A 13,805-nucleotide genomic window follows, 5' to 3' on the forward strand; every position below is an offset into this window, starting at 1 on the left:
CCCTTCCTAACTCTGAAAAAAAAAAAAAAAGGCAGAAATATGTATCCTAGACTTGTTGGTTTCAGGGTAGATCCTCTCCGCTTTCATCCTAGGGATTCTGGAAATTTACATGGAAGCTCCATTCTCATGAGTGCCTGGATCTTCCAGGCAGAAAAACACTAGAAAGGAGGAAGGCCATACCAAAAGGAATCACAAGCACTGTCTATGTCAGCAACTCTTAACATAAGGGAAACGTGCCATAGTGAATGCAAGACGATTACCTTTGGACTCAAGACAGACCAGGGTGTGGATCCCAGCTCTGCCACTTCCCAGCTTGCTCACTGTAACCCATCTCAGCCTGTTAATCTGTTAAAGGGGATTTTGATACCTTTTAGGTTTGTTTATACAAAAATATTAAGGGCATATAAGAAATCAGACTATCCATAAATCAACATCATGGCCTAGTGTGATGACAGCATAGAATGTCTTCTTTTCTGTATCACTTCATTGCATTTTATCTTGCAGGGGAAATCAAAGCTTCAAGTCGTGAAGTGACATGTGGAGGTGACACAACTATTATTTGCTGGGAGTGAGAGAGGTACTCACATGCTCTTTTCACATATTGTCCAGAAGAAGAACATCATGATGAAAGATAACTTTCACTGGAGTCAGTGACTCTTAGCTACTGAATATCTTACCCAAGAGGTCAGTGCTGAATGTCATCAACAAAGGCCATAACAAACCATAGCTGTGGATAATAATAATCCTTCTTATAGGACATGTTGATGTTGTGAGTGTGCAGGGTATGGAGACACAAGCCTTGAGCTCAAATACAAACTCCACTCTAAATCCTCATTTTCTCGTCTATAAAACGGACATATGAACTGCCTCCCTCCCTAAGAGTTAATGGGATAACAGTTAAACAGGATGCAGGGCATAACACAGGACCTCTCACAGGGACTGTACTCAACACATGTTAGATGTCTTAACTTCATCCCTTTCTTTCTGACTCCGGGGAAAGTGAAATGCCAGCATCTTTAAGTAGACGTTACATTTCTACAACGAACAACCTTTTCTTTCTCTGATTGTTTTTGGTGGATTTTGATGGATGGTGTCAATGGCTGGAGCTGCTAGTTTTTAATGCATAACAAAGCACTCCCAAATTTTATGCTTTAGACAACAGTAAATTATTTTGTTCACAATTCTGCAGGTCAGTAATTTCAGCTGATCTCATGTGACTGTTTTTTTTTTTCTTTTTGCTGTTCATGGCTAGGCTTAGTTATGCATCTTCGTCTAGTGTACTGCTATGACCTAAGTAGTTCTGCTAGGAGCTGAATGATCTAGGATGGCCTCACCCATATGTTGGGCAATAGGTTCACTTTCAGCTGGGGTGAAGGGGAAGAATCTGCCACGGGTATCTCATCATCCTGCTAGCCCCACCTTCTTCATATTGCTGTCACAATGTTTTAAGCGCAAAATGAGGGGGGACACCCCAGTGTGAAAGCACTTTTCAGTTCTCTGCTGGCTTCTGTTCGCATTTGCTATTGTCCCACTGGACACAACAGATTACATGGCCAAGACCAGAGACATTGACAATGTGGAAGGAGATACAGGCTTCCATGAACAAATTGCAGTTTCACTGTAACAGTCTACTACTACAGTGATTCCTGAATTACGCTGTTCATCATTGGAGAAATACTTAAATATGCAAAACCAGACAGTGGAATGCTGTTCTCTTAAAAAGGATCTTTACTCTTGTTACAAAAGTCTTAGCTTTTCTTGCCCTATTACTATAATATTACAGATTAATAATAAAGTTATTAGGCTGTTCTTGCATTGCTATGAAGAAATACCTGAGACTGGGTAATTTATAAAGAAAAGAGGTTTAATTGGCTCATGGTTCTGTAGGTTTTACAGGAAGCATGGTGTCAACAGCCGCTCAGCTTCTGGGGTGGCCTCAGGAAGCTTACAATGGTGGCAGAAGGCAGAGGGGGAGAAGGTGAGTCACATGGTGAAAGCATGAACAAGACAGGGGAAGGTGCCAAGCACTTTTAAGTGACCAGATCTTGTGAGCACTCACTATCACACAGACAGCACCAAGCCATAAGGGATCCGCCCTCGTGATCCAAACATTTCTCACCAGGCCCCACTTCCACCATTGGGGATTACAATTTAACATGAGATTTGGGCGAGGATAAGGATCCAAACTATGTCAGCTGTGAAAGTTTGGGTAAAAGGTAATTTAAAAATTCCCTTGCTATTGTATAAGCCTGTTTTAAGTTGTGGATCTCCATATCCAGACTTTTCCAGTAGGGTTTCAGTCTGTGTCTCTTTCCGTGTTATAATGTCTATTCCTCTTCCCTGCCACAAGTATGCCCCCGGAAGGGACCTATTACACAGGCACAGTGTGATGTAGAACTGATACTGATGGAATAGACTAGAAAATGGCACCTCTTTCTTGTGAGACAAAGGAGATAGTACCTGGCAATTGTGAAGCAGCCCTGCCCTGTGGCCAGAGCCTGGATTGGCCGTTCCCGCCCTCAGACACCACACCAGTCTGCTAGCTTTGCTAGAGTGACTTGTGATTTATTCAAATCATGTTTCAAAGCTCTGAGTAGAAGTTCAAACATTTTGTATTACCAAGTCCTAACTATATTTTTTAGGACCCCTTGCTATTTTATTTGTTTTGTGGTGGTTGATAGTGCCAAGTTGGATGTCATCATTTTCCATTTTAATTCCTACATGATTATTGGTGGTATGCATGAAAGCTCTTGATATTTTAAATCATAATATTTCATTTTTCTACTTACAGGGATTTATTTTCACATTTTTTCTTAGGTGTTTCCCAAGAAGATATCCATATCTACAAACAATGACAACTTTGTGTTTTTACCAATATATCAGACTTTTTACTCTTTACAACTCATCCCACTAGAAAGAACTTGTAAGACAATATTTAATAGTATTTTTGATAGTAGGCAGATTTGTCTTGCTCCTTATTGTAATGCAGTTTTCCCTAGTTGTTAACATAATTTGTGTGTTTGTGAATTTGAGAACCCTGAGAAATATTGCCTGTTAAGTATACTTTCTTAGTTTTTTGTTTGTTTGTTTTTTGAGATGGAGTTTCGCTCTTGTTACCCAGGCTGGAGTGCAATGGCACGATCTCGGCTCACTACAACCTCCGCCACCTGGGTTCAAGTGATTCTCCTGCCTCAGCCTCCCGAGTAGCTGGGATTACAGGCATGTGCCACCACGCCCGGCTAACTTTGTATTTTTAGTAGAGATGGGGTTTCTCCATGTTGGTCAGGCTGGTCCCGATCTTCTGACCTCAGGTGATCTGCCTGCCTCGGCCTCCCAAAGTGTTGGGATTACAGGCGTGAGCCATGGCGCCCAGCCTCTTAGTTTTTTAATCCCAAGTGTTCAGTTCCTTCAAATGTTCTTCCATCGTCCATCCATCTTTAAAATATGGTCAGGAGCAGCAGTGTCTCTATCGAGGTCACTCTTTTTATGTCTGTATTTTATAATTTTGTTCATATATGACCCACAGCATTTTGTCATATTACGGTCTAGGTAGTGCAGATATTGTTTGCGCTTGGGAATAGGATCATTTTTATTTGTGATTCTGGGTATAACTGGAGTTGAACAGATCCTGGGAAAGTGAACTAAATTGTTATTTGAAAATTGGACTGCATATCTCACGACTACTCTCCATTTCCATATGAGTCCATTTCCCCTAGATAAAGGAATTATTTCATCAACAAAGCAGGCTTTCATGATCCCCCCCTTGGCTGATGCCAACAGAGTGCCAGTAAGAGAGAGACAAAGGTGCAATCAAAATCAGGGGACAATCAGAGGTCTTCTCTCTACGGCTACTATGACATGAGGAAACACCAAGAATAAATGAGAAGGAAGGCTCTAGGTTGTTAAATTTTTGGCGATAGGATGCCATTTCCTGGCCAAGAGGACAGGAGGACCAGAGAGAGAGGTGAGAGAGCAGCAAGTGACCTTGCTGGAGTCTCACGCCGGGAGTCTTTTAAAAATCAAAGTGGAATAGGAAGGGATCTCCACGTGTATGGTTTCCCAACCCCCAAGTGGTGCTTATCAAAGAGAAAGAGAAGGGTGGAGTGTGGGGGGAAAGAGAGAATGTCTTGGGCTTTAACGCAGGACTACTAGATGGGTGGTGCTCTGGTCTTTAAGGTGTACGTGCATCGAAGTGCAAATGGCTGCAACAAGGAGGTGAGGAGTGTACCCATGAGGAAACTGAGACACAAAGGGGTCAAGCGGGTTGTGAACAGGAGTTTAAGAAAAGCGTTAAATTACTAGCTGCGCCAAGATGCTCAGCAAGGTGGGAACCTGTTGAAGAAATAAAACTGCATCATGTGACTCAGCAAGGATGCGCGGCTACTCTGCCAAAAATCCCGTGGGTCGTTTTGACAACACCAGGGCCCATGTCCCATGAGTAAGCCAGAATGGTTCATCGTGGGGGAGGATGATGACGACGATGCCCTTGCCTCTGTCGTGTGTAAAACGGCTGCGTGTGGGTTTCGCGCAGCGCGGTGGGGAGGGAAAGGAGAAACGTCCTGCCGCGCTACAGTCGCGTTTGGGTCAAAGGCACACGTGGAGGCAATCGGCCAAAGTCACAATGCGGTGAATTTCACGGTGCGGGAAGGAGGTTCCCGGCCCCCAGGGTTGCGGGGCGCCTGCGCAGTGGGCCCCAGGCGTCGCGCGCAGCGGGAGCCAGGAGACCCCCCCCCCGCCCCCGCCCCTCGCCCTCCGTTGCGAACGCGCACGTGAACGGGAGCGCGGACGCGTCCGTGAATGCGCCTCACCTCGCTCAAACCCTCCCCGGCCGCCGAGGGGGTGAGACGCGCCCCCGAGAAGCGGGTGGGCTCTGTGGAGAGTCGCGGGCTCGTGGGCGGCGGCGCCTCCTCCACTCCGGCGGTCCTGGGTCCGGCCGGCCGCCCATCGGACTGGCGGACTGGCTGACTGACACGCCTCGCTGCCCCCGCCTCCACCCGCGCCCCGCCCAGCTTCATCTCTCTCTCCGCTCCCAGGGCTCGCAGGCAGACGGAGGCTCCTCTCTCTCCCTGCCCCTCGCCTCGGCCCTTTCTCTTCCCAGCACCTCGGCTGCTCCCCTGCCAGCAGCAGTGGGGTCAGCGGCCCACACAGCAGGGAGCAGCGAGGAGGCTGCCTCGAGGATGAAGTGCAAACCCAACCAGACGCGGACCTACGACCCCGAGGGGTTCAAGAAGCGAGCGGCGTGCCTGTGCTTCCGGAGCGAGCGCGAGGACGAGGTCCTGTTAGTGAGTAGCAGCCGGTACCCGGACCGCTGGATCGTGCCGGGCGGGGGCATGGAGCCCGAGGAGGAGCCGGGCGGTGCGGCGGTCCGAGAGGTGTACGAAGAGGCGGGAGTCAAGGGGAAGTTAGGCCGGCTCCTGGGCGTCTTCGAACAGAACCAGGACCGCAAGCACAGAACGTACGTGTATGTACTGACTGTCACGGAGCTGCTGGAGGATTGGGAAGATTCGGTTAGCATTGGGAGGAAGCGAGAGTGGTTCAAAGTCGAAGATGCCATCAAGGTTCTCCAGTGCCACAAGCCCGTGCACGCCGAATATCTGGAGAAACTAAAGCTGGGCGGTTCCCCAACCAATGGAAACTCCATGGCCCCATCCTCGCCAGATAGCGATCCCTAGTATGTACCGCTCGCGCCCACACAGACTTCTGTTTGTCTGCCTCGCTTAAAATGCATCCCGCCTGGAGCACCTCTTGTGCTATGTGCAGTCTCACGGGGAGGAGGGAGGCTTTTGTTTCCTTGGCATACCCTCTGAATCACGCTTGCAGACTGTTGCCAGGCCCTGTTTTCAGTTTGCACGTTTTTCAGTTGCTTTCAAAATCGCTTCTTGGTTACACTGTAAAATATTTCGGAGAAGCCTATGCGCTTGGGGTTTTAGGTGCCTTAACTGTTCACCCTGCTTTTGGGGGCTGTTTTGGGGGGGGGGCAAGGGGTGGGTGGGGAGCGTGTGGGGAGTGTTGTGTGTCTGCCTGTGCGCCCTGTGATGTTTTGGTTTTACATTTCACACATAGTCGTGGGTGAGCGTGCGTGCGCATTTTTGATACCAGCCTTGTGGTTTGTTTGGTAGTGGAGGCCTTTAAAGTCTGACCAGCTTGGTTGTGTGGTCATCTTTTAGTATTTTTTTCCCTTGAATTGTTTTCTCCTTCACAGCATTCGCCCTTGTCAGGGAGCCTTTCTGTGGTGGGAGCTGGTTTAAAAAATCAGTTCTGAATTTGTAAAAACATTAGGAAATTCTACATCTTGTGCTCTTTCTGCACTCGACAGTCACTTTAGCCTCAGAAATGGGATCTCATTTGCCCTTTCAAAAATTTCTTTTTCTATTTCTATGTGGATCATTTGGTTTTCAAAAAATTTTCACAAGTAATTTTTCACTGCTGACTTCAAATCGCTATTTCCCATGTAGATTAACCTTATTGAATAGATGCTGCTGGGGATCTGCTAGCCAAGCACATCTTACCAGAAAAACTGTATTCACAGAATTTGATTTCCCATGCTCAACTTCCAACTCCCATTGCCCCTTACTGGATACCGTAGAAGAACCATGGTTCTCTGGATTTAAGTTTGTTTTTGAAAGAAAGTGGTCTCCCTCCCATATTTGAATGTAGTGACATTCCGCTTAAGCCTCCCTGACTCTCAGTAACCACAGGAATGGAATCTTTTATGGCGATTACATCCCAGCTGAGTTAGCTCTAGTGATGTTCAGCTGGTACAGATTTGTCTAACTATTAGGATACCTGAACAACCTCTCAATGATACAGAGTAATTGTTTTGTCTCACAGGACAACCTTTTCTGGGTGCCAAATTAAAAGCTCTCACGTTTGCCTCAATACTTGCTTGAAGTCAGGAATCCCATCTAGAATACCTAAATCTCTCTTCTGGACCTTCCTCTGTTCCCCCAGCCATGTCTGAAATTAGGTAGAAGGAAAGCGTACTTTGTGAAGAGGGTATTCGAATGAAAAGATCATTCCTAATTTCTAGAGCAACCTAGACTATGTCATATCTCTTAAACATTATTGACAGGTATTTGGGGTTCCTTTTTTTTTTTGAGACAGAGTCTTGTTCTATGGGTCACTGTTACGCACTTTCTATTAAGAAATTTTGGGTTTCGCTATGTAAATTCAAGGTTCCTCGTCTAGATCTCATCTCCCATGACAGTTGAGGAAAAGCCTAGTTTTTGAAGAGAGTATGGGTGGGGGCGGGGGCTGGGCTCGGTGGCTCACACCTGTAATCCCAGCACTTTGGAAGGCCGAGGCGGGCAGATCACCAAGTCGGGAGATCGAGACCAGCCTGGCCAGCATGGTGAAACCCCCGTCTCTACTAAAAATACAAAAACTAGCTGGGCATGGTGGTGCGCACCTGTAATCCCAGTTACTCGGGAGGCTGAGGTAGGATAATCGCTTGATCCCGGGAGGTGGAGGTTGCAGCAAGCCGAGATCGCCCTACTGCACTCCAGTCTGGGCGATCGTCTCAAAAAAAAAAAAAAAAGACTGACTTTCCCCTCGTGCCCCACTGGACAAGTATCTACTTTTTCTTATTCTAAAAAAATTTTGAAGATAACATGTTGGAGTAAAGGTAAGTTTGGTTGCTTGATACAGAATTTGCTCTGGATGGTTAACATATTTTCTAAGAAACCTATGTTCTGTTGATCAGGTCACCTTTGAAAGAAGTAACCCTGAAAGGGGTGAAAGGTGGCTATAAATATTTTTAGGTCCTGTATATAGTTTCATTTGACAGAATCATTGTAAAGATGTCAACATTTTTGTATTTAGAAAATCGATAAAAATTGAAGTGTGTATATGTAAGAGCTTGTAAAGAAACAGCAACATTAGGGGGCCCTTGTGGACAGATGCTTTAAAGGGCTCTGATGCTGGAGCTGCTCCTTGTCTCACTTGCTTTAAGTGGAGTTCAATTGTAAGAAAAAGCATTTCTTCCCTCCATAGTTGTTGACTGGGAAAAGGGAGGTTAGAGCTTACAGTACTAACAGCTGGCCAGAGTTTTCTTTTTCAGAGTTCCTTTTGTGGAAGCACCAGTCAAAACAAATATTCTCAGCATCATTCTCGCATTGCAATCATCTTTCTGAATGACTGTTGGCCTATTAGAATATGAACTTTTCGAGGACTAGGACCCAGACTGAATCCCCCCCCCATATCCTCAGAACCTAGAACACTGCCTGGAATTTGGAGATATTTGTCATTGATCCACAGATTAGAAATGTCTACTACAAGTGTATTCCCGATTTCTCAGCTTCATAATGTACCTGGGACAATCTGTTATTCCCTCAGGCTCTCATCTGGCCTCACAGGGAAACTGCGTTGGATAATTAACTGGAGGCTTTTCCAATTCAAAATGGTTGATGAGCCATAGTAGGAGCTCAATAAATATTTGTTGATTAGAGGAATTGATGAACCAATGAAACCCTATTAATAAGATTTTTTTTTAGGTGAATGGCATAGATGTTGTTCAGATTTACTTTGAAAGGATCAAGTATGTGAATGGATGAATGGAATTGTGAAGCACAGATGAGCTCTTTCGCACTCCAAGGACACAGCTCATCCTATGCTTCTGGACACTTCTTCCCTGTTATTACAATGACTATTCTCCAGGTTGTTGCACTACTGCTGTATCTGTACAGAATTCTAACTTGGCACCTGTGGCCTTTTTTGTGCTTTTATGATTATGTGTCTGTATTTCCCACCAGATTATATGCCCTTGAATCCAAGGAACTTGTTTCTTTAGTCTTTTTTATATATCTAGCATATAAGATATTGCTTAGAATATGGTAGACATCACTGAAGATGTTTAAATAGTTCATATTTGTAATGATACTGAATGGTTAAACAATCCCTTTCTAATCTGTCTAGCATATATGTGACTTTTGTTTATCAAGTGTCACACAACTGCTTCAAGGCAGCTGTGAGATACTAGAAAGCAAAAATTCTTACTCCTATGTCTGTGTCATCCCAGACATGTGCCTCCAGATGGCAGTATTCTACACCATCTATAAAACATATTTGCAAAGCCAGGCACAGTGTTAAGCATCTGCCTCAGGAGGCTGAGGCAGAAGAATAGGTTGCGCCCAGGAGCTTTAGTCTAGCCTGAGCAATATAATGAGACTCCGTCCCTTAAAATATTTGCCCAAACATTGAACCTAAATTTGACCACGTCCCTAGAAATAATTCCTAATCTTTAGAAAATAGGGCAGAGAAACATTATTTTACACCATGGAGATGAGATCAGCAGAATCCAGACTATAAGAAACTACAGGACACATGACTCAGTTTCTTCTGTAAATAACTTACAAGGATGAAAGAGATGGAGGATGAACCTATAGATTTAAAGAGACTTAAGAGACATATTAACCAATTGTATGGATCTTATTTGAATTGTGATTTGACCGAACTGTAAAACAAATATATTTATGAGACAATCGGGGTAATTTGAACATTGGTGGGGTATTTGGTATTAGGATAATGGTTTTATCATTATGTTAGAAAGAAGGGTCCTCATCTACATTCTCAAACATTTGTGGCTGATATGATATGATTCTTGGAATTTGCTTCAAAATAGTAAGTCTGAATGTTAAGTGCATTGCAAAGATGGATGAAACGAAACTGGCCTTGATAATTGTTGAAGCTGGGTGATGGCTAAAATGAGGTTCATTATATATGTTCATCTCTATTTTTGTATGTTTGGCATTTTCCGTAATAAAGTTTATAAAAATAATTACTGGAGTTCTTCTTATTAAGCCTAATATATAAGGTAGAAAAAAAAGGAAAACATTTAGATTGTTTAAAAAATGTTGGCTGTGGCATACTGCTTCTGGCCCAAGAGGTCAAATGCCCAAAAAGAGAAGGGAGAAATACCCTGGAGTGGCTAGCAGTTCCCTTGCTGTAGACCAATGTTAGCAGTTTTTTCTTTTAATTTGGCCCATTGAAATAGGAAAAGCTAAATTCTTATTTATTCATACTGGAAAGTAAGAATGGATTCTTATATGCTGGTGAGCAGGGGTTTTGATAACACCTACATACCAGTTCATACAAATGTGAAAAATCAAAGAGGTGGAGTCTCCAAGGAGAAAGTTTGTGGAATTTTATAAAAACCTATATAAGCCACTTTTTAAATGGTTTTTAGGGAAACAATAGCTATAGACTTGTTAGTTGCACATAATTAAGTTTAAAGTTGTATTTGAAGGTAGGTAAAACAGGAAATTAAGCAGTTAACATTCCTGACTTCAGTGAACCATTTTGCATTTCACAGATTGCAGATACTCCTTCAGTTCTGGACTGTGCTTAAAATTCTGTAAAGGCCAAAATTCTGTAAAGGCCGGTGCTTACATCAACAAATGTGGAGTCTGCCCTGATGTTTTTGTGAGTCAAGAAGGAACAGGCAGAAAGTGAGAAGAGTATAAGAGGTCCCTCCTAGGGGAGATGAATTCCTTCCTAAGTGTGAAGTACTGAAGCTGAAGCTGCCCCTTCTACTTCTGTTCCTTAAGTGTGTTCTAATCCCAAGTGCAAGCAGCTCCCCAGAACCAACTGTTACTGGGAAAAGGGGAGGTGAAAAGTTACCTTAGAGTCTTTTACCAGTCATAGCTGGACAGAGCTTTCAGTTCCAAGATTCCCCGGTGAGAAGGCACCATGATATACCAGAAAAACTTTCATCAAGTTTTCCCTGGAAACTGTTTTCTAATTTGATCTACTCTGATTGTAGCAGATTTTTTTAAAGTTTGGAGGCGAGCAGAGCCAGGGAAGCTGTAGTTTGGTGGGTGTAAACTAAAACAATTTATTGATTTGGAATCCAACAAGCTATGGCTCAAAACTGTCTTGACTAGAGGCTGTATGGCCTCTGCCAGATTAGTTTACCTCTCTTTCAATTTTCTCATCTGTAAATTTGCAGTAATTACAGTCCCTACTTTTGTAAATCACTGCTTCTGAGAAGCCCTTCTTGATATTTTTTGAAAAAGTTCTTTTTTCATAGAGATGGGATCTTGCTGTATTGCCCTGACAGGAGTACAGTGGCATGATCATAGCTCATTGCAGCTTAAGCAATCCTGCTGCCTTAGCCTCTCGAGTAACTGGGACTACAGGTGTATACCACCACACTTGGCCATTTTTTTAGTGTTTGTAGAGATGGAGTCTCACTATGTTGCCCAAGCTGGTCTGAAACTCTGGGGCTCTAGCAATCTGCTTGGCTTGGCCTCCCAAAGTGCTGGGATTACAGATATGAGCTACCATGCCCAGCCCTGTTTTGTCATAGTTCTTATCAAAATATACTTAGTAGCCTGAATATCTCTCTCTTCTTAATTCTGAGGTCCACTGGCTCTGAGACCCAGACTGGGTTGTCTCTGTGTCCTGAGTCAGGCACAGAGCCTGGAATATGGCATCCCACAGATGTTCCTAACATGTTTATTATATAAATGGTTGTCACACCTTCTACTTGTGAAAGATACATAGCTGTTATTTTGCCAGGTATTTGTTTACCTGAAAATATGAAAAATGAGATACCATAAGACTGTCATCTCTGATCAAGTTCCTCTTTTTTTTAAGTTTCCTTTAATTGGGAAGAATATTTCATCTATAAACCATGCCTTTATTTTTCAGGATTTTCCAGTACCAATATATTCCTGACTTCTTAGCTTCATAAAGTACTGTGTGCTTTAGCACCTTTAGGTGTTAAATTGGCACCACAGCTGCATTTGATAATTCACTGAAGGCTTAGGCTTCCCAAATACAAATGAGTTAAAAACATGGTAATCCTTCAGTATTTATTTAATGTAAGAACCTTTGAATGAACACAAATATCCTAATTATTTTAATTTACAGGTAAAAGACATAAGACAGCAATTAGGATTATATGGTAACAAGCTCATATAGACAAGGCCAAGGCCTGGCTGATTTGACTGGTAAAGATACAAGGAAACACTTTTAGATTGAGACAGTTTAGTACTTACATAAACAGTGCAAAGAATGAACCAAAGAGGCCAACTCCCCGGGTCCTTGTCTCATATACCTAAAAGACAACAAAGAAACAAAAGGGGCTAGATGACTATAATGCAAGTTGAGGGATACTCCCTGGCTGAGGAGCCAAATCTATACTGTGGCTGAGTGGTTATATATTCTGCAGCTCTATTCCAAAGGGCACAGGACAGAAAGTTCCGTATCTCATCAGAATCTGGTAAGTGATGAGAAATTCATTCAAGACAGCCTCTCAGGAGAGAGGGGAAGCGACTGAGAGAAGGCCTTATAGCAGCTCCTTACAGCCGCTGATCTTCTCATGTTCTGGGAGAATCACAAGGCATTTAACCAAAACTCAGATTAGCTGCAGTTCAAGCCTATATGGATACATGCAAGGGTGCCAGGTCATCATGGAGGAGCCATTCCCCTACAACTCCACTCTCCTTTTATATATCCACCTAAGGATTCTTTTTACAAACATAAGCCACCTGTTATGGCCACTCTAAAGACACAGAATGGACCCCATGCAAAATTTGGTTTAGATATCGAGAGCAATAATGCTGTATACACATCAACAGGGTATTCAAAAGTTTATTACTCGCATAATGAGGCTCTTTTGGGAGAGCAAGGCAGGCTTCCAAAGCTGATCCGAAAATGTCTTGATAGAGCTAGGAAAGGAGACTAGCTTACAGTTTTTATGGTGGTTAGGGGTGCTGGGGTGAGGGTTCCAGTGTGCAGCTGGGGACTTGCATGGTTTGAAACTCCTTTCAACAACAAAGGAGAGAGCACGCAGGAATTTCATTAGCTTGTCCAAATGCAGGGCTTATGGAGAACCGAGGTGGAGGCTTAGACGCCGTCAGCAAACATCCAAAAAAAACAAAAAACAAAAAAAGAGACAGCTTCCTTATTACAATTTACTCCTGATGTTCGAGAAATAAAACGTACTATGTTTTTGTAATTGAATGTAAACAGATTTAAATAATCCATTATGGTGCTCTATGAGGTCTGTAGCCTGATACCTATAAGAAAGATGAAAGTTCCATCAACTGTCTCATTCTAGAGCTCAGCATTGTGTATTCTGAAAAGTGAAATGAGTGTCTTGGTTGTAATAAATGACGTCTGGAACTCTGACAGCAATAAGGAGTGTCTTAATGAGGCCTTGTATTATAGTTTTATTATATGTAAAGGCATGTGTGGTATTGACTTATAGTTTGGTATCTGTGAGGCAAGAGATTCCCGGAGTTCCATACCCCAAAAGATACACTGGATAAGGAATTTATATTGCTGCCATTGTCCAAACCAGACAACCATATAATTGGCAATGACTTAAGGGTCTAAATATTTACAGAGGGGGTCAATTAGTGACCCAGGCATCCACTGCTAAGATAATAGCCTGAAGGTTGGCCAATTGTACTGATCCTTGGGTCCAGTTCTTTATCAGAGACATCCTAACTAAGGGATAAAAAAAAAAAAAAACCCAGCAACAATCCACTGAGTTCCATTACGTGTGATTATGACAGTGCATCCATAAAGTGGACAAACTCCCATTATTCTTCATTCAGTTGATTCTACAGGGGTCTCCAAGTAGCCAAAGGGTCTGGTAAAGGGGTAGCCTCATCCAGCACCATGGCATCTGGCAAAGGACTGAGGACAGGGGAGGCCATCCCCACCTGTAAGTGTGATATGCCAGAGGGCCCAGGTTTGGTTCCCTCCTGTAACAAAGAGACTTTAGTGGCTGTGATGAGTTTGTAGGGTGCTGCTTCCAAGACCCAAGGCATAATTAGCTGGAAATGGAAGGTAAT

The 13,805-nt window shown here is 43.5% G+C and overlaps 1 protein-coding gene across 2 annotated transcripts; it reads left to right on the plus strand.

The window, feature by feature from the left end:
• The first annotated feature begins 4,794 nt into the window (after positions 1-4,794).
• LOC117077960 (diphosphoinositol polyphosphate phosphohydrolase 3-beta) lies at positions 4,795-9,775 on the plus strand. Of its 2 annotated transcripts, none has more exons than XM_033201508.1 (2): positions 4,795-5,671; positions 8,493-9,775. In XM_033201508.1, coding segments are annotated over exons 1-2 (495 nt in total). In that variant the 5' UTR covers positions 4,795-5,177; the 3' UTR covers positions 8,494-9,775. The 2 variants fall into 2 exon arrangements, with proteins under 2 accessions (XP_033057399.1, XP_033057400.1); XM_033201509.1 differs by lacking the exon at positions 8,493-9,775 and adding an exon at positions 8,060-8,462.
• Positions 9,776-13,805: the final 4,030 nt, after the last annotated feature.

This window comes from Trachypithecus francoisi, unplaced genomic scaffold (genome assembly GCF_009764315.1).
Source record: "Trachypithecus francoisi isolate TF-2019V2 unplaced genomic scaffold, Tfra_2.0 Lachesis_group6, whole genome shotgun sequence".
Taxonomy (NCBI): domain Eukaryota; kingdom Metazoa; phylum Chordata; class Mammalia; order Primates; family Cercopithecidae; genus Trachypithecus; species Trachypithecus francoisi.

Bases quoted from the DNA above. Each gene is read 5' to 3' on its own strand.
- LOC117077960 (XM_033201508.1), top strand. From the start codon at position 5,178: ATGAAGTGCAAACCCAACCAGACGCGGACCTACGACCCCGAGGGGTTC.